Below are 26,504 nucleotides of genomic sequence, written 5' to 3'. Positions count from 1 at the left end.
TGTACGTCTTCGAAGCAGCCCCCGGGACTTTGAAGACGTCATCTACCGTGTCTCCATCTTTTCCTGCTTATTTGAGTCAGTCTTCTTCTGTTATGCAATGTAATAAGCCAGTTTCTTGGCATCGTCGGTTAGGTCATTGTAGTCAAGGGTTCCTTGACAAATTGTCTTCTCAGGGTTTTATTCCCAAAGTCAAATTAGATCATAAGTGTCCTAGTTGTAATGTCTGCAAGAGTCATGTACTTCCCTTTCAAAGTATCAATAAAAGAGCTTCCAAGCCATTTGAAATTATTCACTCTGATGTTTGGGGCCCAGCTCCTGTTTCATCTCTATCTGGCTCTCGTTATTATGTGTTATTTCTTGACTCTTTCACTCGTTACACTTGGATTTACTTTATGAAATCTAAATCTGAAGTGTTCAAACTTTTCAAACAATTCCATGCTCTTGTTCAGAACCTTTTCAATTCAAATATCACTTATTTCCAGTGTGATGGTGGTGGAGAATACATATCTCATGATTTTAGTGAATATTTAAAGGACCATGGCATCACACGTAACTCCTCTTGTCCTTACACTCCACAACAGAATGGAGTAGCAGAACGTAAGCATCGGCATATTGTTGAAACCACGTTAAGTATGATGCACAATATTGATATTTCTTTCTCTCTTTGGACTGAGGCCTTTCACACTGCAATGCATATCATTAACAGGTTGCCTATGGAATTATTAGGAGATCAGTCTCCTTATTATTTGCTTCACGGTTCTCACCCTTCTTATGATGATTTGCATGCTTTCGGATGCATTTGTTATGTCCATGTGGATCATTCTTTACGTAACAAGTTTCAGGACAGAGCAGTTCAGTGCAGATTTTTGGGATATGCCGATGGGTATAAAGGATATAGATGTTATGATCCTATTTTGGGTAAGATTAAGGTGTCTAGAAATGTTTTTGATGATGACCATTTCAGCACTTGTGATACTTCTCAGGTATATGAGCAAACTACTTATGATCCATGGCTTTGTGATACTTTGCTATATGACTCTATTAGAGATCCTGTTGTTGATGAACCAATTCAGTTTGAAGCAGACAACTCCATCATCCAGGATGCACCTTCACGGTTTTCAGGTTTGGTTTATGCCCGTCGAGGAGCCCCTTCAACTCCATCTCACGAGGCTCCCCCTCTTCGACGATCCACACGTGAAAGGCATCCTATCCATCGTTGGGTTAGTTACAACAATTTTTATCTTGACTTTCAGTTGTTTCTAACCAATGTGGCCAAAGAGAAAGAGCCGTCTACTTTCCATCAGGCAGCCCATTCTCGAGCTTGGGTTGAAGCTATGAACGAAGAAATGGCAGCACTTCATGAATGTCATACATGGGATATTGTTCCTCGACCTGTTGATAGAAATGTTGTTGGTTCCAAATGGGTTTACAAGATCAAGCGTAAACCAGATGGTAGCATTGAAAGATATAAAGCTCGCCTTGTTGCACGCGGATTCACACAACAATATGGGCAAGATTATGAGGAAACTTTTAGCCCTGTTGTCAAAATTGGCACCATTCGTGTGATCCTCACTTTGGCACTTCAGCATGGTTGGTCTCTTAGCCAGTTGGATGTCAAGAATGCGTTCCTACATGGGAACTTGAAGGAAGAGGTGTATATGGAGCAACCTCCTGGATATAGTGAACATGATGCGGCTACATGGGTTTGTAAATTGAGAAGGTCTCTTTATGGTTTAAAACAGGCATCTCGGTCTTGGTTTGAGAGTTTCTCCATGGAAATTCAGCAGCATGGCTTTTCTAAGAGTATACTTGATCATTCTTTATTTATGTATAAGAATGATCATGTTACTACTTGGGTTCTTATATATGTTGATGACATCATTATCACTGGGAGTGATGATGCACATATTGCCTTGGTCAAGTCTTTACTCATGGCCAAATTCAAGATGAAGGACTTAGGACCATTGCGATACTTCTTGGGAGTTGAAGTCGATAGACAAGATGATCGACTCACTCTAAGTCAACACAAGTATACTCTTGACATTCTTCACACCACTGGTATGATTAATTGTAAACCTCTCAGCACCCCATCTGTCTTAAATCATAAGTTTAGTGCAAAAGAAGGCCAATTATATCATGATTCCACTTTATATCGCCGCATTGTTGGTATGTTGCAATATCTTACATTTACAAGACCTGACATTGCTTATGCTGTAAATCAAGCATCTCAGTTTATGCATGCTCCCACTGATTGTCATATGGAATGTATTAAGCGTATTCTCAGATATCTGAAAGGGACTATTGGAGATGGATTGCTCTATCACAAAGATGAAAGCTTCACTACAGGACACCGTTTACTTACATATTGTGATGCAGATTGGGGTGGGGACCCTGATGAGCGTAGGTCGGTTTCAGGATATTGTGTTTTTATTGGCCCAAATATTGTCACTTGGAGTAGTAAGAAACAAAAGGCCATTGCTAAATCCAGCACTGAGGCAGAGTACAGGGCAATGGCAGCAGGGGCAGCTGATGTCACTTGGGTACGGCATCTTCTTCAAGAGTTGAATGAATCTATCTCTTCCTCTCTGCTTTTATGTGATAATCAAAGTGCCATTAATATTTCTTTTAACCTATTCATCATTGTCGCACGAAGCACATTGAGATTGATCAGCATTTTGTTAGACAAAAGATTGAAACAGAAGAAATTGAGGCTTCGTATGTCAGATCAGAAGACCAAGTAGCAGACATCTTCACCAAAGGATTGGTTAGTCATCAATTTTGGTTACTTAAGGGCAAGTTGAGCATGATTGAAGATCATCCTCAACTTGAGGGAGGCTGTTAAATATGTATATGTAAATGAATATATTTCTGTACTGTATTGTACCACTTGTACAGCATACTGTACTGTATTGTACAGCATACTGTACTGTATTGTACTATTGTACTGTATTGTACTATATTGTACAGCATACTGTACTGTATTGTACTATTGTACTGTATTGTACCACTCGTACAACATATAAATATCAATGGAAAGGGGAGAAGACATCATTGCTGCCCAACATTTTTTTCTCTCTTCCCTCTTACCTCTCTCTCTATCTCTTGCTACGATAGTAAGGTGACTCCCACATCTGATTTCTCACACTTTTTTTGTTCTTATGTCCAAGAAAAAAACATGGAAACTTGGCATAAAAGACTTGGTCATCCAAGTTATTCCAAAATGTATCTCTTTCCTTTTGGAAACAAATTTTGTAAGGAAAAAGAAATTAATTGCAAAGATTGCATTTTTGGAAAAATGAAGTCTATTCCATTTCCAACTAGAACTTTTCTCTCATCAAGGCCTTTTGAATTGGTGCATTCGGATGTTTGGGGGCCTTCTCCGGTTATGTCTAAAGGGGGTTATTCATATTATGTTACGTTTATTGATGACTTTACTCGGTATGTTTGGATTTATTTCCTTAGTCATAAGTAGGAAGTATTTACTTTCTTTAAAGATTTTCATAAAAAGGTTCAAAATCAATTTCAAAGTAACATATCTATTTTAAGATCCGATTCCGGTGGCGAATACTTATCTCACGAATTCCAAAACTATTTAACCCAAAATGGCATTTGCCATCAAAAGTCATGTCCTAGGACTTCTCAACAAAATGGCCTAGCGGAAAGGAAACATAGGCACATTATAGAAACCGCTAGAACATTACTTGTTTCTAGGAATATTTCAAAGAAGTTTTGGGCCGAAGCCGTTCTAACCTCAACCTATCTAATCAATAGAATGCCCTCTTCTAAGTTAAAAAATGCTTCTCCCTATGAAAAACTCTTTAAATTTTCACCCGATTTCAATCGTCTTCGTATTTTTGGTTGCAAATGTTTTGTCCTATTACATAAAAGGGATAAGTTATCTCCAAAAGCAATTGAATGTGTTTTTTTAAGATATGGTGAAAATCAAAAAGGGTATAGATGTTATGATTTTAAGAATAATAAACTATATGTTTCAAAAGATTAACATTTCTAGAAGAAGAAAACGGTTTTGATAAAATAGAAGAAACAAATGAAATTGATTATATATTCTTATATGATCTTATTGATGACATACAAGAAGATTTTCTTGAAAACATAGACGATACTCGTGAGGTATCTCCTCTTGACATAACACCCTCAAATGATAGTGATTCAAATATAAATGTTCATGATAGTGATACCAATATAAATGTTTACTCAAGAAGAAATCAAGAAAACCCTATTAGTGCCCTCGAAAAATACTCTCAAATTTCTGAATCCACTGAGGAACCACAAGTTAGGCATTCTTCTAGAATATCAATACCCCCAAATAGGTTTGTATCCTATGATTCCTTAACTCCCAACTATCGGGCATGTTTAATAACCCTACATTCTTATTTTGAACCGGCCCATTATAATCAAGCTAAATCTATACCTCATTGGGTTGAAGCAATGCAAGTTGAACTAAATGCTTTAAAAAAGGCCAATACTTGGGAAATAGTTAATCTACCCTCACACAAAAAACCTATTGGTTGTAGCTGGGTCTTCAAAGTTAAAACTAAAAGCGATGGCTCTTTAGAACGATATAAAGCTAGATTAGTTGCTAAGGGATACTCCCAATAATATGGCATTGATTACGAAGAAACATTTGCTCCCGTAGCTCGAATGACTAGTGTCAGGACCTTAATAGCTGTCGCATCAACCAAAAAATGGCCTATTTATCAACTTGACGTAAAAAATGTTTTTTTAAATGGAAGTTTAAGTGAAGAAGTTTATATGGATCCGCCACCCGGAATAAATATTAAGCAAGGTCAAACACTTCAGCTTTTGAAGGCATTGTATGGTCTTAAACAAGCTCCTAAGGCTTGGTATGATCGTTTCAGTGATATCATGATAAAGTTAGGATTTCACTCTTGTTATACTGACACTGCTCTTTTTGTTAAACATGCAGGTTCTAGTATCGTAATTTTGTTGCTTTATGTTGATGATATGATTATCACTGGGAATGATCAAAATAGTATTATTAATGTTAAAAATATGTTAAAAAATAATTTTGATATGTCTGACTTAGGTTTTCTGAGATATTTTCTTGGAATTGAAGTTGCATATTCTCCTAGAGGATATATTTTGTCACAGATGAAGCTTGCTGCAGATATATGTTCTAAGTCTGGGATTTCTGATGATAAGAAAGTAGAGACTCCCGAGGTTATTAATACCAAATTGTGGTTGGAGGATGGGGTTCTTCTGGAAGATTCCACACCTTACAGACAACTCATTGGGTCTCTTACCTATTTAACCATCACCAGACTCGATATCACTCATGCGGTTCACTCAGTTAGCCAATTTCAGCATGCTCCTACAACTGTGCATATGAGTGTTGTTCTCTGAATCATCCGCTACATTCAGAATACCATCAATAAAGGGCTATTTTTATCCTCCTCTTCTTCTTTGAATCTTCTTTCTTATACTGATGCAGATTGGGGAGGTAATCCCAATGATCGAGTCTCAACTACTGGTTTTTGTGTCTTTTTAGGGGACTCTTTGATTGCCTGGCGATGCAAGAAGCAGCAGAAAGTTTCACTATCATCAACTGAAGCTGAGTACTGGGCTATGGCAACCACGACAATGGAACTTGTATGGCTTCGCAGTCTGCTTAAAGACATGGGAGTTGATATTACCGAAGCCTCAAAACTATGTTGCGACAACAAGAGTGCCATCTATATTGCGAGCAATCATACTTTTCATGAGCGTACAAAACATATCGAAATGGATTGCCACTATGTTCGTGACGAATTCTTACGAGAAACTATTGCTCTTCCATATGTCACTTCAGAATATCAGTTGGCGGACTTCTTCACTAAAGCTCTTCCGGCTCCTCGCTTCATGTTTCTTCTTGGCAAACTTTCCGTCATTTCCCCGTAAAGTTTGAGGGGGGGTGTTAAAATGTATCTAATATATATATATATATATATATTGTATATTGTATATTACATCAATACCCGATAGGGGTATTTTTGTAATTTCACATAGTTGTTTTAGAAAACAACTATTTTTCTTTTTTGAATAAATGTAATTTTTTTTTTAAATTCTTTTTTATTTTATTTGAGGACCTAAAGGGGCTCCAACCTTAGAGTCGTTGGAGCCCCCAACGGTCACAAATGTGACCGTTGGGGGCTCCCAACGACTCTATGGGAGCCCCCTTTTGGCTCTCCTTTTGAGGCCTTTTGGCCATCCCTTTGCTCTTCTCCTTTTTGTATAAATAGGGGTGAACCCCTTGTATATTCATTATTCTTGAGTGCTTTCTCTCTTCTCAATAAGAGGCCTTTTATATTGTTGCCTTCTTAAAGGCTTCTGCTTGTATTGTCCCTTTGTGGACTTGTGATATTGTCTCTTTTATTTATTGTTGTAAGTACTTGTATGCACTCTTTATATTTTCGCAATATCTCATTGCAGATAGTGTCAGCTTTAGATCCTTGGTGGGTAAGTTGCTATATGTGACTGTTACTAGACCTGACATTTCATTAGCCGTGAGTAAAATTAGTCAGTTCATGGACAAACCTATAAAAGTTCACTGGGATGCAGCTATGATGGTTCTTCGGTATTTAAAGTCATCTCCTGATAAAGGTCTCTTGTTTAAACGAAATCCATCGTTGGATGTGGTTGCTTACACTGACGCAGATTACGCAGGATCTGTCGAAGATAGGAAGTCAACATCTGGATTTTGTGTGTTTGTGGGAGGAAATCTTGTTACCTGGAGGAGTAAGAAACAAACCGTTGTATCCAGGTCGAGTGCTGAATCTGAATATCGAGCAATGGCCCAGACTGCAACTGAGATTATGTGGGTAAAATCAGTCTTGACCGAGCTTCAGGAGAAAGTATCCCTACCTATGTTGATGATGTGTGACAATAGGGTTGCTACATATATTGCCAACAACCCAGTGTTTCATGAAAGGACTAAACATATTGAAGTTGACTGTCACTATGTTCGTGACCTGGTTCAAGTTGGGTTTATCTGCACCGATCATGTATCTTCCGAAGATCAAGTAGCGGATGTTTTTACCAAAGCCCTGGCGAGACCAAATTTCTCAAAATGTTGTGACAAGCTGAGCATGATTGATATCTATGCTCCAGCTTGAGGGGGAGTGTTGAGATTAAGAGGTTTTAAGTTTTATGTTTATTTGATATTGTTGAGAATAGGTGGTTTTAAGTTAAATCTTTTTATATTAGAGGCTATTTGAAATTATGTTTTCATAATGGGCTAAGATGTAATTATTCTTTTTAGCCTCTCTTTATTTAACATAGAGAGAAGCCCTAATAATAAAAGAAGTTTTTCTCTGTGCAGCCGTCTCTCTCTCTCTCTCTCTCTCTCTCTCTCCCTCTATCTCTCTCTCTACCTAGGGTTGGGTGCGTCTTTCAACAGTTATATATATATATAGCGTGATTCCAGCTGACTCACAGAACTGGGTCGGTTCAGTCCCAACTGACTGAGCTCGGCTGGGCTGGGACCCTGTCAGTCAAAAGAAAAAAAAAGGGGGCAGCTGTTAAAAAAAAAAGAAATTTTTTATGCTTAAAGTCTATAGCCGACTCAGTTGGCTGGGACAGTTCAGTCCCAGCCAACTAGGTTTGGCTGGGTTGGACCATGTTCAGCAGAACACAGACCCAGCCGACCTGGTTCGGCTAGGCCATGTGCATGAAAATTGGAAAAAAAAAATGGACAAGATTTCTTAAGGGTTATGTAGTTCAGAAATCTTTTTGAGACATGATCAGAATCTCAACATTGTGTATCATTTTCCCTGTTGAAACGCGTACTGATTAACTCATATTCAGTATAGGACTCTCTAAAGTGTTTTCTATTACTGGATAAATTGATGTTTGGTATGACTGAACCTTGCACAAATCTTGATTCCTGATTTAGTAGCTGTTGATGTTTGCATTAAAAACTTTAAAGTCATACACACTTAAATTTATAACCAGTCTAGGTTTGAAGCTACGTAACTATTTTAACATCCTGTTTTCCAGATTCTTGAAAAGGAAAATCCAATTAGCCCTAAACAAAAATTTTAATGCAAAATATTTTTGTGTTGCAGCACAGCAAATTTAGGTTCGACTGGGCAACCATGTGTTCTGCAAGGCCGAGCCGACCTGAGTTCGGCTGGGCATGTATGTGCAGTCTAATGGGCCCAGCCAAACTCAGTTCAGCTGAGCATGCTGAAGAAAAAATGCCTATGATAAACATAAAGTATGTACATGTTATATATTTTAATTAATGTATGTAAAACATTCAGATTTCTATATGATACATGCCTTAATTTCTTTATACATGTTACGGGCGCAGATCTTTACATGATCAATGCTTAGGTTTATGCATGATCAAATGTTCAGAATTTGTATAGTTGATATTCAAATTTGTACATAATAAATATTCAGTTTATACACATTAAGTTCGCTGATTTGAGCTTGAATAAAATTCTGTTTGGTGTACTTATTTCCAGGTTTTGCCAATAATGAATACTTAGACTTCATGCATGTCAAAAGTTTAGTTTTCGCATGCTTATGGCTGGTTGATTATACAAGGTCAATATGTGTAATGTGATGTTTACTTACATAAGCATGTATTGGGCATATGCAAATCCAGAAATTTATATTGTTCTACATATGCATATTCACATGAATGTTCGTATATTAAGCATGAGAAGATTCATGAAAAGAAACATGTATTTTGCTTAATCATGTGATCTCATGCATGTGGAAATTGTTATTCAAGTACATTCTTCTTTAACATGTGTGAATGTGCATTTGAAAACATGTGAAATGAATGCATAATTGGCATATTCATTATGGTTTTTGCATTAGATGCATCGATGGTCAAATGATGGATCATCGTAGGTCATGTGGGCCTTGAGCAGGTGTTGCTTCATGTTTAGTTTTTCTTTATGCATCGCAAAAATCAAAGTTGATATTATTACTCGAATTGCACTGTTCCATGTTGCCACGGGTTGTGGTCCCGTGATGAATTTCGCATGTTGATTTGTGAAACATATGTTGTTGGTTTTGCATGTTGATTTGCAAAATAAAGAATTTTGAATAATAAAAAGATAAAAAAAAGAGAACAGTGTAATTCACGTTTTTCTGGATGTCCCTTCTTTAGTTTTGGAATCTTGGAGTTGTAGTTTTAGGGAACCATGAGGATACTAAAACTCTGTGTGCGTTGTTGTGCACCTAAACCCAACTAGGTGGTTCACCTCTCGGCCATGGTTTTAGGAAGATTCCATCACTTTGTATGGGGGTGGTGTGTAGACACAGCTGTTGTTTTTGGTATACCAAGAAAGTGGCATTAGTGGATGTTGATTTCAATAATGTCCCAGCATTAGATATTGATTTCTAATGTTCCGATGGATGGTGCTGATTACTGATATCGATCGAGAGCTAGATGTGAAACCCAATAATAAAATACAAGTTGTGTGTTAAGATACAACTGGGACCTAACTTGGCTTCAGAAAATTTTTACCTGTTTTGAGTATCTGCAGGAAACGGTAATAAAAAAAACTAAAGTTTGTGTGCATTTAATAGAGACATGCATATAAAAGCAAATTCTGAAAAAAGATAATAATTTATTCATGCATGTACACTGAAATCATGCATATTCCTGTTATGCATTAGATCATGCATATTTATTTGTTCTCTTACTTGTGCTAAATTAATAATGCATGATAAATGTTTCATATTATTTAGTAATTGTTTCCTTCTGCTTAATAATTGTTCCCTAATGCATGAATGGTTAATTGAATTATGAATTTGTTATAGTTGCATTCTTGTAAAATATTGCATGAATCTTATTTATTTTCTTTTACTTATTTGATTCATTAGAGGGACTCGTACACAGGATCTTTGATGCTAACACCTTTACTTTTGTGTTTTTCACATCCTTTGAGGCCTAATGAAAGGACTTACTATTACGAAGAGCTACGAGGGCTACACGACAGTTTGACAAGTTCCTTTAAGAAAAGAGTGACTTGACATTTTGATTTATTTATATTTACTTACATATGTTCTCAGACTTTATTTTTTTAATTAATAAAGTTCGTTTGATTTGGATGATAGTAGTGTAAGATCTCTTGTGGTTGTGGATTGGTTATGACTATAAAGGCCTCAGGTCTCTGAGAATGTTTCCATAAATGTTTAAAAAAAATGTCACTTTTTAACGGATATGAGTTGGGGTCGTTACAGTTTTGGTATCAAAGCACACCATAAAATCTTACATTTTTACCATCTTGTGTACTAAAAGTTACTTTTTGATAATTGAGCCATGTCCAAAATATCAGCAAGTCGTGCCTCATGATCCAGAGCAGTCATCATCACTTGTATGGCTATTTGATACTTTTTTAGAGTGTTTGAATATGTTATAATGAAATGCATGTATAGCTTAATTAATTCCTTTTGGTGTAAATTAGGAATTTTGATGTGATTGTATTATTGTATTTGTGTTGGGATCAATCCAAAGGGGATACGTTGAACATGGTATAAAATTCTAATAATTTTTTATATTTTATATGTATACTCACACCTTTTTGGTACATCCTAATTTCGTGCACGAAATTCTTTTAAGGGAGTAGGGATGTAATATCACGTGTATTTTCATACTTAGTCAAATTCGAGATTTCGAAAATTTGGCTAAGTATAAGAGATAAATCGGTAAAACCTTTATATAGGCATATGTCCTTTGAGTCTGGGTTTGGCCCAGGTCTCATCGACAAGGCCTAAATGAGCCAACGAAAATGTGAAAAAAGTTTTATTTTTGACGTTTAAATTCAAGCGAAATTCAAGTTAAATTTGGGCGAATTACACAGGAAAAACTCAAAGTAGATATCGTTAGGTGCGTCTCAGAATCTTGATTCCAACGGTATTTTACTTTTTCGAATTCGAACTTCGGTTGGCCAGAAATTCGTATTTTTTCAAAAAAGGACCGCCTCAACGGGCCAGGTCCGAATTCGGATCGGACTGGATCCAATCTATATGATCCAAATTAATATGGATTTGGACTCAGTCCAAGACCCATATTAATTAGGAATTGATCCAGCCCAAGATCCAAATGAATTTTAGATATGTATTTGGATCTTGGATCCGGATTCATATCCAAAATCCATACCCAACAAAAATACAATTTTAAATTCAATATTTATGTTTAAATTGAAGTTAACTAGAGTTAAAAAGACTCACAGAGGGATAAGGTACCCTCTAGAAGTTTGTGGATATTTAATTATTAATAAATAATAAATTAATTAATTATTAAATTGTAATTAATCCTGAATTTCAACATTTGTTAACTAATTTGGGAATCCCTAAAAGAGTCCTTACAAGTTGAGAAAGGTAGATAAATCTAGAAAGGAGGAAAGACTACATGAATTGGGAAAGGATGTTGAAAAGTCAACATATATAGAATTTTAAAAATTTTGAAAATTGGGTGAGAGGGACTCTCAAATGGGGAAGTCCTCTCTCCAGCCACATTAGAAGAGGGGCCGGAAGGATAAGGGCCTATTTTTCTATACGAGCTTAAAAAAAAAAAAAGAAAGAAAGAGAAAGAGAAAAAAGAGAGAAAGGAAGAAGGAAAAGAAGGATAAGAAGGGGAAGAAAGAAGAGGAGATCATCTTCCTCTTCAATCATCCATCGGTTCTTTCGGTCGTTTTTCAAACTCCAAACAAGGTACGGGTGTTCTCTCTTGTTTTGGATGAGAAAAAGAGCCTAAATAAGCTTTAGTCAATATTTTTATACAGAACCATAGATTCTATTTTGGTTTTATCTTTTAATCCATAGAAATCGATGTACGTAGGTCTAGAGTACGTGAAATTTGAGTTCCTATGTTATTTCTGCATGTTTTTTAGTTTTTCCAATATATATATATATATATATATATATATATATGTGTGTGTGTGTGTGTGTGTGTGTGTGTGTGTCTTCGTGGATATTTTGGAAAGATCTGGACCATGTGTTTAGTGGACAGATCTGGCCATCGTGATGATGGGCAGATTTGGACAGATCTGAGACCTGTTCGCTCTGTCTGTTCTGAACAGATCTGTCCGCTGAATAAATGTACATATCGAGACAGATGGACATGGGATTGTGGTTCTTGAAACGAACCTGGTCCATGAAAAAAAAAAGAGACATGTATTCAGTTAAAAAGAAAATTTTGGATCTTGTTTGTGTTTGATGGTCCGGGACAAAATGGACAACTATCCAGTCCCAACCTGGACAGTCGGCTGGGACAAAACAGTCTATTGTCCAATCCCAGACAATTGTCGAGTGTTGGACTGGACCGCTGTTCATGGAAAAAAAATTCTAAGATAGTTATATATATAGCGTGATTCCACAGAACTGGATCGGTTCAGTCCCAGCCGACTGAGCTCGGCTGGGCTGGGACCCAGTTCTATATGATACATGCATGCAAAACATTCAGATCTTTATATGAATGTTTTGTTATATATGAGCTGGGCTGGGACCCAATTCTATATGAGCTCGGCTGGGCTGGGATCAATACATGTTATATATGTAAAACCCAAGTTTTTGTCAAAAAAAAAAACTTTCGGACCCGGGTCGGATCCGATCTAGACCCGTAACCCATTAGGGTTACAAATAGTTATCGCGAGGGTTTTAAACCCTCGACTTTTTTTTTTCTTTCATTTCTTTCCCTCGTAGTCGCTCTGTTTCCCTCCCCTCGTTTCTCCCTGGAAAAAAGGAAACCCCGCTGGGGTTTCTCGATTCATACCTCCACCCGGGCCCCTTTAAGAGGTCGTGCGAGGGGAAAGAGGGCACGTGCGCCTCTTTCCTCCTCTCCCTCCCGATCTCCCTCCTCCTCTCTCTCCCACTCTCCCTCGTCTTCCTTGATTTGCCAGAGCTAGCCCGAGTAACCCTCCCGTCCGACGTGCCCCGAACACCACCGACTCCCTGCGGGCGACTACGACCACAACGCCTTCCTCACCCTCTCTCTGTGTTCACCCGTTCTGATCGACCTCCGAGCTTCGACCTGCGATCCATCGCCGGTGACGCCGACCATGTCGGCCCCTTCTCAGGTAACTCTCTCTCTCCCTTCGTTGTTCCTCTTCTTCTTCTTTCGACAGGGGCGACGCCGTTGTCGCCTGAGATTTTTGGCAGACAGGGCGACGCCATGCCTTCCCTTGGTCTGGCAGGGGCTTTGCCCTTGTCGATTTCCTTTTCGCTCGTCCTCTGACAGGCCGGCAGGGACCGGACCCCTGTCGCCTTGGCCTTCTTTCGATAGGTTGGCAGGGGTCGAGCCCCAGCTGCCTTCGGTTCCTTTGACAGGCCGACAGGGCTATGGCCCTATCGTATCTTTTCGGCAGACCGACAGGGGCCAAGCTTCTGTCCCCTGGGTTCCTTGTAGGATAGCAGGGGCCAAGCCCTTGCCGCCTTTACCTTCTCGGCAAGGGCTTCACCCTTTCCCTTTGTGTCTTTCCCGGTAGACAGGGGCAAGGCCCCTGTCGCCTTTGGTTTGGTCGGCAGGGGTGATGCACTGCCCCTCTCTGTCTCCTTCTTTTGTTTCGGCCGACAGGGGCGATGCCCCTGCTGTCGTTGGGATTCCTTCGACAGGGGCTTTGCCCTTGCCCCTTCTTTTTCCTCGATAGACAGGGGTTCGCCCCTTGTCTCTGCCCTTTTCCCCCCTCTTTGGATGTGTTAGCCAGGGGCTTCGCCCTTGCCTCCTCGTAGTTTGCTCAAGCAGGGGCCTCACCCCTGCCGTTTGAACCTTCTGTCTGGCAGGGTAGTCGCCTTGCCTCTCGGTTCTTGTCAAACAGGGACTACCGTTCCCAGGTTTCGTCTAGCAGGGGGGACTACCGTTCCCAGGTTTCGTCTGGCAGGGGTGAAGCCCCTGCCATTTCCAGATTTCTGGCATATTCTTTGCACCTTATCTTTCTTTCATTCTGTTTTTACTATACTAACAGTTTACTTCTCTCAGCTTGCACAACAGAGCTTGTTCGTGCCCCACGACTCGAGCTGTCATCACTTGCGTTCAGAGACGATCGAAACCTCACAACTTCCCAAGGTAGGGGAAAGTTGCGCAAAAAGGGCAGTAGATGAACTGAATTAAGTTGAAATAATTAATAGTCATTCTAGAGATGCCTAATCGTACTTTTTTTCCTTTCTGTACTTCTCTGCTTTGCGTATTTAACTACCTGCACGCTTATTGGTTGAGATATGGTTTCGTACCTCATGCATTATTTGCATATTTACATATTTACTTGCTTGTTTAGATATTTGATCGATGTACAAATTTGTACCTCGTGCATTTTACTTATACATCTTTCACTCGAGGTGTGATTTTTGCATATCGAGTATTGCTTAGTACTTTGCTATCACGCTATAATGTTCCCATGCTCACAGTTATTGTATACAAGTCGATGCAGCCTTTTATATATCCTGTTTTTTGTTAATTTTCGAAGGATGTGAGTTGCGCAACAGTTCCTCCTGAAAGGATTCCTTATGCGAATCCCGTTTTCAGATGCACTATTTTGCAAAAGCGAAAATTGGAAGTCTTGCAGGTTGCGAAAGTGCAACTAAGTTTTTCAAGACAATACTTTTGAATAAAATGTTTTATAACTCTAATTTGATATTTTAATATGATTCAGAAACTCTGAAAAGGGTCACAACTTATCAAGGGTGCAACCTTGCAATGTAAGCTCGAAGGTTTTGGGAGTTTCAATATATATCAAGCAAGTCTCTCAAATTGCCGTGTCTTTGGAGAACGGAAGCTAGACCCACAACGATCTCCTGCATGCAATGTTGTATCGTCACTTCAAAAGAGTGATTCGAGGCAAATCTCGTATCGTGCAACATGCCATTATGTTAATATAAATTAAAAGACTTGATCTTATGAAACAGAGTAATTATTGTATCACTTCTCTTATAAAGGATAAATGTTGGGGTTTCTTTTGAGAAACCGTTTCTCCCTTTTATCATAGTTGTACCTTTTAATAGGTATGGTCGTACCTTTGGACAGTTACGTCATATTGGTGTTACGATGATCGGATGAGAGGTATATGGTAACCTCGAAACGTGTTTTGGCACCTTGTTGCAATCATGTAATGTTGATGATCGCCTAACAGACAAGAGGCTCGTGAGGGTCTAAAGGACCAGAGCATGACAAATATGAAATTGAATGATTATACTGTGTACTTTTACAAAGCAGATGTGTTGGGGATTTCATATGAGAAATTCATTCTCCTCTCATCATGATTGTACTTTTGAACATGTACGTTGTGTATTACGATGAGTAGGATGAGGAGTCCATGTTTACCTCGAACGTGCAATGGCGTGTATAACACACATAATAGTGATGGTTTCGCCTTCACAGGCAAGATGCTCGAGTGGGTCGAAAGACCAGAGCATGTAGAACGGGGCGGCAGTTAAGAAACCCCCGTCGTACTCGTTCGACATGGTTCGTCAAGAGAGAGGATGGATGGTACAAAACTCCGATGGACAGGTCCTTTAATAGCAGTTACGGGCAAAAGACTCAGATTCTCCAGTCATCGGAGTTAGGGGAAATGAGCTACAAATGGTAGCTTACAGTTGGATGCATCCACATACCACCTATGCCTTTGGGGATTTACTCTCTTGGTCACTGGCCATCCCCTTAGGAGCGGACTCAGTCAACCATCCGGGTTATCTAAAACACATAGCATAATAAACCCCTGGACTGGTCTCGACTGTTTCTATGTTTCGTGCCTTGCGCGTACCCGCCTGGCCAGCTAATATCGAAACATAAGATAAACTATTCACATTATTGAAATATGCACGCTGGTTGTAGCGTTACACTAGTTCCTTGTTTGTAATAACTGGTTGCTCGTGCTAGTTAAATGCTTATGATAATAGCATTATGCTAGTTGCAATATGACACTTGTGACATGCTTTACTACTTGTTCAAATTATCTTGGCTTGTCAATGTGATTGCTTACAGCTCGTAACCTACGAACTGTTTATAGCTAAGACTAATGGAGTTGCCTGTCTTATTAGTTGCTTACAACTTCTGGTTAGTATAACTATTGTTGTATGATTGCTTACCGAGTGCAACTTGTAGACTGTTTGTCGTGCAATTTCTTGCACCTTATGAGTGAGGTAGTTACTTGCCGTAAAATTTTGTAAACCTTTAATTGTTTGCATATTCAAATATTCATGTTAGAAATGCTTACTCACTTGCATAGTCTATTGCACCTGCCAAATATAACTCATAATTTGTTTTAATTGCTTATTTCAGTTCTATATTGACTCTCTTGTGCACCTACCAGTTTTTCGTGAAAATGACCCATTGATGGGCATGTGATGTACAGGTGATACAGCTTGCGATGACACGATGACGTGATGAGATCAAGATGAAGCTCTTTCCCTGACGTTTCGCTCCTAAGGATATGTTAGTAAATTTGGTATAAAGTGTCTTTCAAAAATTATCTTTTAATTAAACCTTGAGTTACTAAAGTTGTTATACTAAACTTCTTTTTAGTTTCAATAAATATAATGAGTTGCAAATCTGATGTACAAATTCTCAATTATTGAAACTGCATTATGAAACCATTTGATTTCAATGGTTATGTGAAATTGGACAAAAGAAAGTTTATGCTGTAATGCGTTCAAGGTCCATTGACTTGTTTTGAAAAAACATCATTTTCCGCTGAAGTACTATTTAAACTCTGATAATCGTATGATTTCAAAGCTTTCTAAACTATTCTAAAAGTTACAAGTCCTGGCTTTTTGGGGCATTACAATATATCTTAATCCATGCATGTAAAACATTTAGATTTCTATATGATACATGCATCAATTTCTTTATACATGTTACGACACAGATCTTTACATGATCAATGCTTAGGTCTATGCATGATCAAATGTTCAGAATTTGTATAGTTGATATTCAGATTTGTACATGATAAATATTCAGTTTGTGCACGTTAAGTGCGCTGATTTGAGCTTGATCAAAATTCTGTTTGGTGTACTTATTTTCAGGTTTTGCCAATAATGAATACTTAGACTTCATGCATGTCAAAAGTCTAGTTTTCGCATGCTTATGATTGGTTGATTATGCAAGGTCAATATGTTTAACGCGATGTTTACTTACATGAGCATGTAGTGGGCATATGCAAATCCTGAAATTTATATTGTTCTACATATGCATATTCGCATGAATATTCGTATATTGAGCATGAGAAGATTCATGAAAAGAAACATATATTTTGCTTAATCATGTGATCACATGCATGTGAAAATTGTTATTCATGTACATTCTTGTTTAACATGTGTGAATGTGCATTTGAAAGCATGTAAAATGAATGCATAATTGGCATATTCATTATGGTTTTTGCATTAGATGCATCGATGGTCAAATGATGGATCATCGTAGGTCATGTGGGCCTTGAGCAGGTGTTGCTTCATGTTTAGTTTTTCTTTATGCATCGCAAAAATCAAAGTTGATATTATTACTCGAATTGCACTGTTCCATGTTGCCACGGGTTGTGGTCCCCTGATGAATTTCGCATGTTGATTTGTGAAACATATGTTGTTGGTTTTGCATGTTGATTTGCAAAATAAAGAATTTGGAATAATAAAAAGATAAAAAAAAGAGAAAAGTGTAATTCACGTTTTTCTGGATGTCCCTTCTTTAGTTTTGGAATCTTGGAGTTGTAGTTTTAGGGAACCATGAGGATACTAAAACTCTGTGTGCGTTGTTGTGCACCTAAACCCAACTAGGTAGTTCACCTCTCGGCCATGGTTTTAGGGAGATTCCATCACTTTGTCTGGGGGTGGTGTGTAGACACAGCTATTGTTTTTGGTATACCAAGAAAGTGGCATTAGTGGATGTTGATTTCAATAATGTCCCAGCATTAGATGTTGATTTCTAATGTTCCGATGGATGGTGCTGATTACTGATATCGATCGAGAGCTAGATGTGAAACCCAATAATAAAATACAAGTTGTGTGTTAAGATACAACTAGGGACCTAACTTAGCCTCGAAAATTTTTTACCCGTTTTGAGTATCCACGAGCAATGGTAATAAAAAAATGAACTAAAGTTTGTGTGCATTTAATAGGGACATGCATATAAAAGCAAACTCTGATAAAAGATAATAATATATTCATGGATGTACACTGAAATCATGCATATTCTTGTTATGCATTAGATCGTGCATATTTACTTGTTCCCTTGTGCTAAATTAATAATGCATGATGATTGTTTCTTATTATTAATAATTGTTCCCTAATGCATGAATGGTTAATTGAATTATGAATTTGTTATAGTTGCATCCCTAATCTTATTTATCTTCTTTTACTTATTTGATTTATTAGAGGGACTCGTACACAAGATCTTTGATTCTGACACATTTACTTTTGTGTTTTTCATAGCCTCTGAAGCCCAGTGAAAAGACCTGCTATTACAAAGAGCTACGAGGGTTACACGACTGTTTGACAAGTTCATTTAAGGACAGAGTGACTTTACATTTTGATTTATTTATATTTAATTACATATGTTTTTAGACTTTATGTTTTTAATTAATAAAGTTGGTTTGATTTGGATGATGGTAGTGTAAGATCCCTTGTGGTTGTGGATTGATTACGACTGTAAAGGTCTCGGGTCTCTAAGAATGTTTCTGCAAATGTTAAAAAAAAAATTGTCACTTTTTAACGGGTATGATTTGGGGTCGTTACAATGCATACCACCCTAAACAATATAAAACTTTAATAACCTCTAAAAGATCACACCTTAAATAATGCAGTCAAAACTTAAAAAGTAACAAAGAGCAAATCCCAAGGAATACAGATAATCCAAATTATGTCCTTAACATGCTTACTGCAAGTAGATTCATAGGCAACTACATAAACGGAGAAAGCCCAGCCTGAATAATACAGATTATATGCATATGTTAATAAAAAAAATAGGAAATAACAATTACTATCAAGGTATGAAGTTACAAAATAAGGAACTACCTGTACTTCAGATTTCCGAAGTGTTTTAATCATAAATCTATCATCTTGAGAGAGGAAAAACACACTCCCACTCTTGCCAGGAGAAGAAAGCTCTCTAAGTGCAGAACTACCACAAATAGATATCATGTAATCTGCAGCATCTATCTTGAACATCTCACACAGGTTCCTACAAGGAAATACCAAAGTCTATTACATTTGAAAACATGCACATATGTTCCTGATTTGAATGGTGAAAGAATGCATTTCAGGCATTGACCAACTATAATATTAAGACAGACAATTGTGGACAGCTTAGAAATTCAAACAGGCACACACTTCCATTATTCGATTTCCACCATCCAGCATCACAAGACATAAAAAGGTAATCATTCACAATTACGCTACTAACAATAAAGAAAGATGGAAGAAAATGTCGAAAAAGACTAAATAACTTAACATCATAGTGCCCACTGCGCCGCATAATAGGTAATTGTCTTCTTGGACTGCATACAAAATGAAAGCACATAGCAGCATGCCAGCATAATGCAACCATAACTGCAGATTTGAATTTTATGATAACATGTGCATGTGCATTTGCAAGATTAAAAACAATGGTCAACAAACAGAAGATACCTATACCTCAGACAATCAAATTGGAAGACAAAGCATAAACATGAGCAATTTTGCAAACTTGAACAATACCCTAAAATAAAAGTTTAAAATTCATTGCCACAACAAAGAGCAGAGACCAACAAAAAAAAACAAGAAAATGCATGTGCAAGGCATTTCTTCCTTATCAAAGTTCAAGTCTGAGATCCAAGCAAATCACCTAAAAACCATTGGACAATAATCTTTCCACCTAAAATCAACTGACTGATGGGGAGGTGTCAATTGGGAACCTTCTCTAGGAAAACTCATCCAAAAGCATGCTTGAGGACCAAAATCAGATGCTCGAACTTCACGTCTCTGTATAGGTGTAATTTTTCCCACAGTGTATCTGCAAACAGAACATAAAGTTAGGGAAAATGTAAATTTAAACACAGATACATACATATGTATAAATAGTTACACACTTACAGACAAATAATTTAATCTTTTATATTAGATGCTTAAATAAAGAAGAAGAAAAGGACATCCTTTCATTATGTAAAAGACAAGAGAAGATAAAGATGGCAACCGATCCATTGGGCTAGGAAAATAAAAGGCATAAATTAAGGTATGATATGCTATGATCACATAAAAATGTTGATGTTTTATAACCAAGTTAATTTTGAAGAAAAGAAGAAAGAGGATGATAAACATAACGGAATGAAAGTTTTGGATGTATGTATGAAAACTAACAAAATTGACGATCCATAAATTTAGATGATTTAACCAGAGATGGCTAGGGAGAATGTAGTATTGACAACTGATTTTCTTTAACTATCCAGAATTCATAAGATGCATGTCAGACTTCACTAAAGCCATCCTAAACATAGTATTAATACTAAATCAATTGAAATTTATGAAAACTAATAATAGTTTAGTTCATTCATACCTGATTGTGCGCATGGTGTTACAAGTTAATTAGGAGAAGGGAAAAAGCAATTGGGAACAATGTAACATTAATTCCCCAAAGCCAGAAACATGAATCTTGCCTGATTCCAAGCTGCAGGTTAAGCATCAGATCGTAGCTTCGGTGGCCTTTAATGATGGTTTCGCCTGGCTTTTTGAAATCCTTTGCAAGTTTCTTCTGCCTCCTTTTGGCACTCCTGGATAGCGGTGTCAGGCTATTGTTGATTACCAGCTCACTGATAAGAACACCTTGCATGTATTCCCTTTCCAGAATAGGTACATTTGTGTCCACCTCCTCTTCATTGTCTTCTGCAATGGCTTCTGTAGCAGTGGATGCATTGTGATCAATGATCTTTTCAAACGCAGATTCTAGACTCCAGCGCCTTTCCAAAGACACATTTCTATTGTTGGACTGTTCTGAGCTCTGAAGGATGCCTTTGGGAAGAATAGTGGATGAACTACGACCAGGTTTAGGGGGCTTGCGAAGCTTGAGGTTTCCCATGTCCACAGAAGAAGCATGACGAAGATTTGTACCGTGCTGTTGCTTTATCAGATTTGGTATCAGACCACCTTTTCTTAAAGTACTAAGGTAAAGCTCCTGCACTGCAGGAAGCCTTCCACCCTTGGGATAAAATGTTCCTTTTCCATCTTTCACCCCCCTCGTCCATGTTCCAACATAGCACCCACCATCAACCCAGGTATAAACTCCAAAACCATGCATCATGCCACCCATCCAGTTTCCTTCAAAAGAGTCCCCATTTGACCAAGTCATGACACCTTTTCCGAACATTTTTCCACCTTTCATATTGCCTGTGTAAACATTTCCATTGGCCCAAACACACTTCCCAGGGCCTTCTATTACACCCTCAACCCAAGAACCCTCAAAGACATCCCCATTAGAAAAAAAATTTCTTCCGGATCCATGTTTGACATTAAAATGCCACCCACCCTTGTAAGTAACTTTATCAGGCCCAGTATATGTTCCAGTACCATGCATATAGCCACCAGAAAATTCTCCTTCATAAATTGCTCCAGAAGGCCATATAATCTTGCCATGTCCATTTATCATCCCTCTTCTCCATTCACCTTCATATATGCAGCCATCAGACCAAGCATACATCCCGAAGCCCTCTGCCATGCAATCCAGCAATGACCCAGAGTACATATCCCGGTTTGGAAGTACCAATTCCACCACCTCACAGATATTGGATCCAACAGCTTGGGAGTTCTGTCCATTAGACAGGATAGGAGAATGTTCTCTCTCACTGAAGGAAGTTGGATCTTGAGGGGGCTGTCTTTTCTCAGAATGAGAGTATACTTTGTCAACATCATCTGCATGGCCCACAGGGCCAGACATGCATAATGTACAAGTGCAACTTCTCGCTATTCAAAAAATCCAGGTTATTACAAAAGGCACAAGAGAAAACCATGAAATCATAAAGTCAAAGTGCAGTAACTGTAATGGTTCCTCAACGTATCTGCGTGACAAAAAGAAAGAACCTGAGAAAATCCGTAAAGCACAACATAAGAGTTAGAGCTCCTTTTTCATTTTTTCCTTTTTCAGCAATGCAGCCCTAAAGAAGATGATAAAGATAAACGTGATCAAAATATGCCATCTTAAAACATTAAAAAAATGGTGAAAGGAACCAATCCAGCATAACATATACAACCAAGAAAAGACAATGACAGATCAGAGGACATGTGCACTATCTGCGTGACAAAAAGAAAGAACCTGACAAAAGCCTAAAAGCACAACATAAGAGTTAGAGCTCCTTTTTCATTTTTTCATTTTTCAGCAATGCAGCCCTAAAGAAGATGATAAACGTGATCAAAATATGGCATCTTAAAACATTAAAAAAATGGTGAAAGGAACCAATCCAGCATAACATATACAACCAAGAAGAGACAATGACAGATCAGAGGACATGTGCACTATCTGAAAGAAAAGGAAGAGGTGTGGCACAAAGACAATGTTATTAGTAAATCTAGCTAACAAGCATCAGCTAACTACATCACTTCTTCTGGCTAAAATTTTAGAAGTAATTAACTATGGAGCTCTTTCGGTCACCAAATATTCAAGCTGATGAAATGACAGAACCTATAGTAACACAAAATTTGAATTTGTGAGCTCCGTGTAATGTTGAGAGAGCAGGGATTATGCCATAATATTGACAGAAATATAAACAAACTACAGAGGATCGCAGGAGATTTGAAGCACTTAATTCAAAAGCACGACTTCCAGCATTCTGGAAGATATGGAAAAGAAATGAAAAAACTTAATGAACAACTGTCGTGTAGCTTCAACCTGATTTCCTTGACTAATTAGTAATTCATTTGGGAAGAAACAATCCATTGTTAAAGGAATATGGATTAACGTGACTCTTCTACAATTTGAGCAAACAATATAATGTGGGCATTTAGGAGTTCCTTTCAAATATACGTGCAACTGCAAGTTGTGAAGGAACCAGATTCTATGATAAGCCTCGATGCTCCCTTGAGCGATTGGCACAAACAACCAACAAGCCTCAACTATCTAAACTCATCCCAATTTGTCACGTGGGGGCACACTGTGTCATCGTTGCTCCAGCATGAATTGTCATCTGCACTTTCCGGCGAATTCTACAATATTATGGTGGTTACTTCTATTCTCACAAATTTCACCTGTTTTAAAGGCTGAAATGTTAAAAATATGTACAGAATTAACTCAAACAATGAAGGAACTATGACTTATTTTTATTTCCATTCTCTTTTTGGAGAAATCAATCAAGCCGTTCCTTAAACATATGCTGATAAGCACTCAAGACCACATTCCCATGACTTCATAACAACATGTACAATAGAAGTAATAGCCACTGTGGCAGCAGAACCACCACCAACAATTAACAACGATAATGATAATAATCACGAGATAGGCAGCTAATTATTTTTGCCATCCGGAGCCATGGTACTCAAATGAAACCAATTGCTTAGTGCTTGCAATTGCAACTTCAAGCCTAGCACAGATCACTTTATTTACAACTAGCAAAAGTGAACAAAGGCCCTAAAAATAACTATATCTAATATCAAGCTTGACCATTATGACTACATAAGAAAACAATCCGACGTGAAACTTCAGGTTCTGTTCAACAATCCCACAAATAGCACGTAGTTGGTATTTTCTACTCTCCCATGTTCACATCCCTGCCGTGTTCAGCAAATCTTCATGATTCTAGCATCCAGACTCAAGAGTCTATACTTAAACTTAAAAGACATACCCACCCGTTTTTATCGTTAATTGCCTTAAAAACATCGCAACCAAAAGCAAATTTTCCTCAAGAAGAGAGGTTCGGTCTATTGAATCCCATAACAATCTCCCCAAAACTGTGTTTTCATTCCATGATCCTACAACAACGAAGCTTCCCCACATCATCTGCTGCTCAAAATCTGGGAAAACCGCAAAAAGGATAGATGGGTAGCTGCAATTCCAAGACTTTTCTCACTCCATCTTCCCCCAATCTTCCAATTAATAACAACAGATCGACTATGAACTATAAAGCCAATATCTCAAAAAAAAGAAAACTCCAAAAATCAAAATCACCAACATCACCAACCAGAATTAGCATCGAATTCATCATAAAACAATTGATTGACACACACTCAGAATCAATTCCCCAGCGACACTGAACCCAAAAACTTTTGGGGTTCATCTTGCCGACATGGGAGAAATTTGAGAAAGAAAAACCACAAAGGATCACGATCACAAATCAATCACACGATTTATCACCATACATAAGGCAAAAACATCGTGTTTAAATATAGAACAACAGATACCTGTACCAAATAGTATTCCGAGATTTAAGATAGAAGCGTGTTGAGCTCTCGCGGCTCTGATTCTGAGATGAATTAGCCCTCCCTCGTGGCGGCAAAACGGGTACCAACGTCTATTTTATATCCAGCACATATATATCTAGAGAGAGAGAGAGAAATACATTCTGAAATATGCTAAATGAAACATGGGTTTTTTAGTTCTTTTTGTCTTGTTTTTACATTTTCACCGTACAAGATGTTATGTATATTAAATATAGAGAGATCGACTTATGTTCAATTCCTAGACATTCGTGAATATCATTTTTTTCATAGAAAACACATGATCCAAGTGTGGATTTCTAATGAATCAACCATGCCCAACACATTCATGGGGTTGAAACTGCAAAAAAGATACCTAAAAACCGAAAAACGCATTATTTCTCTCGGTGTTTTTTGGAAAATTTTGGTTTTTTGCCATGGGTGGCCATGTTGGTCCAACATCTTAGGCAGATCAACGGCTCTCTTTATTTCTCTCTCATGGTTGTATATGATAATTGGTTATTCAACTTATTCTGGGTGGCATCATATGATATCCTGACTTCCACATTAATTAAGTCATTAGTTAAGTCTATTTGTAAAGCAGGTTGTCTAGTTTAGTAACCATATTTCCTAGTTGGCTTGTGATCAATTTCAAGGACCAAGAGTGGTACATGAGGTTGTGTTCATCCGGGCTCCATTGAGTACGCTGAAGCCTTATGAAATTTGACTATGTACGGAATGGGCCTAGGCTTAACCATGGAACAATGTCAATGCTCAAGTGCAGATGTGGCTATCAGCCATTTTTTCATGAAGGACGAAAAAAGCACCATCGGAATCAGAGACGTAGTTGAGCTGGCTAAGCTTGCCATAGTGATGGTCGGTGCTGATATTGTAAACGCGTGGCACACCCTTCGCACAGGAACTCCCAAAAGCTTTGGCTGAGTAAGGGCTTATCGCTTGCCCTCATTAATGCAGGGGTCTGATACTCGCGGGTATGGAACCTTAACCACCCAACTAGTGGCCAAGGCTCCTGCCACTGCACCAAACCCCTTGGGGCATAACCTCACCCTTTAGATGGTCAATGGCTAACATGGTCATGAGCTTATGGCTCTTCTAGCAGTCTTGAATTAGGGATGGCAGTGGACCGGGGCGGGGGCGGGGGACAAGGTATCAACCCCACTCCGTTTCAAAATCTGAACCTTCATCCCTGCCTCCACTCCCGCACAGGGATGGATTTTAACCTCTATCCCCGTTTCATGTCCTCCATCCCCGGTTCAAACGGGGGTGAGGCGGGGCGGGGGCCCATTTCCCGTTGGTCTATAGTCATTCTTTAAAGGATTGGGTACAGGGCGGGGCGGGGTGGAGAAAGGCCGGAATTGAGACGGAGACAGGGTGGGGCGGGGGAAAGCTTAAGTCCATTCCTGCCTCCATCCCCGCACGGGGATAGATTTTAACTTTCATCCCTGCCTCCATCCCCGTTTCATGCCCTTCATCCTCAGTTCAAACGGGGCGAGGCGGGGCAGGCCCCGTAGTCCCCCGATCCACTGCCATCCCTATCTTGAATGTAGTTCATGGTTTTGCCTTTTTTTTCGTGTAGGACAAAGGGAAAAGCGGTTCATTGCCGACTGCGCTTTGACAAGTCTTTAGTTGGTAAAACTCTTAAAGTCTCTCATTCTCGCCGTCATGCGAGAGTACGCCCAGTTTCCACCTTTCGGAATGAGTTTCAAATTTGCGAACTTGGTGATATTCACAATCTTCAATCAAACGATCAAAGCTCTTTAGGCCAACAACTCATCACTTGGACGTTCATGTCATGATGATAAGTTGGCATTACCTTTTAACCATATCCCCACTCAAACACTCAAATCCATGTTAGATCACTACTGTTGATTGCCAATTGTTTTTTGTATCAAATACATGGTGACTACCAAACCAACGAGAACGATCTTCACCAATTTGACATCTTAAAAAGGAAGGTTTCTTCTTTTAGTGGCTGATATGAGGCATGAAGGATTACAGTGCCCATGGAGCCACTTTCCATAGAATGTCAAGTGATTAGTTGAAATGAAAACACCATGTTTGGAAAAAGTACCATTTGATGAGCAAAAAGAAAAAATCAGTAAAGGTATTCAAAGGATACCAACCAAAGCCTAGATGAGCATATTCCAACT

General features: G+C 38.4%; 1 protein-coding gene across 4 annotated transcripts in view; it reads right to left on the bottom strand.

The window, feature by feature from the left end:
* The window catches only part of LOC149845608 (phosphatidylinositol 4-phosphate 5-kinase 9-like), a 97,343-nt gene extending 72,899 nt beyond the window's left edge, over positions 1-24,444 (bottom strand). The window contains exons 1-5 of one of the 4 annotated variants that reach the window (XM_089995859.1): positions 24,319-24,444; positions 22,009-22,082; positions 20,592-21,891; positions 19,784-19,951; positions 18,976-19,141 (exon numbers count right to left, since the gene is read on the bottom strand). In XM_089995859.1, the coding sequence (XP_089851985.1) occupies positions 18,976-19,141; positions 19,784-19,951; positions 20,592-21,865 (1,608 nt within the window). In that variant the 5' untranslated portion in view covers positions 21,866-21,891; positions 22,009-22,082; positions 24,319-24,444. Of the gene's footprint in view, positions 1-18,975; positions 19,142-19,783; positions 19,952-20,591; positions 22,864-24,318 lie in introns of those variants that run through there. The other 3 variants (XM_089995856.1, XM_089995858.1, XM_089995857.1) reach the window with 3 other exon arrangements.
* Positions 24,445-26,504: the final 2,060 nt, after the last annotated feature.

This window comes from Nuphar pumila, chromosome 2 (assembly GCF_984573655.1).
Source record: "Nuphar pumila chromosome 2, dmNupPumi1.hap1.1, whole genome shotgun sequence".
NCBI lineage: Eukaryota > Viridiplantae > Streptophyta > Magnoliopsida > Nymphaeales > Nymphaeaceae > Nuphar > Nuphar pumila.
The sequence above is the reverse complement of the archived record's forward strand: the minus strand, read 5'-3'. Positions and strand labels throughout refer to the sequence as shown.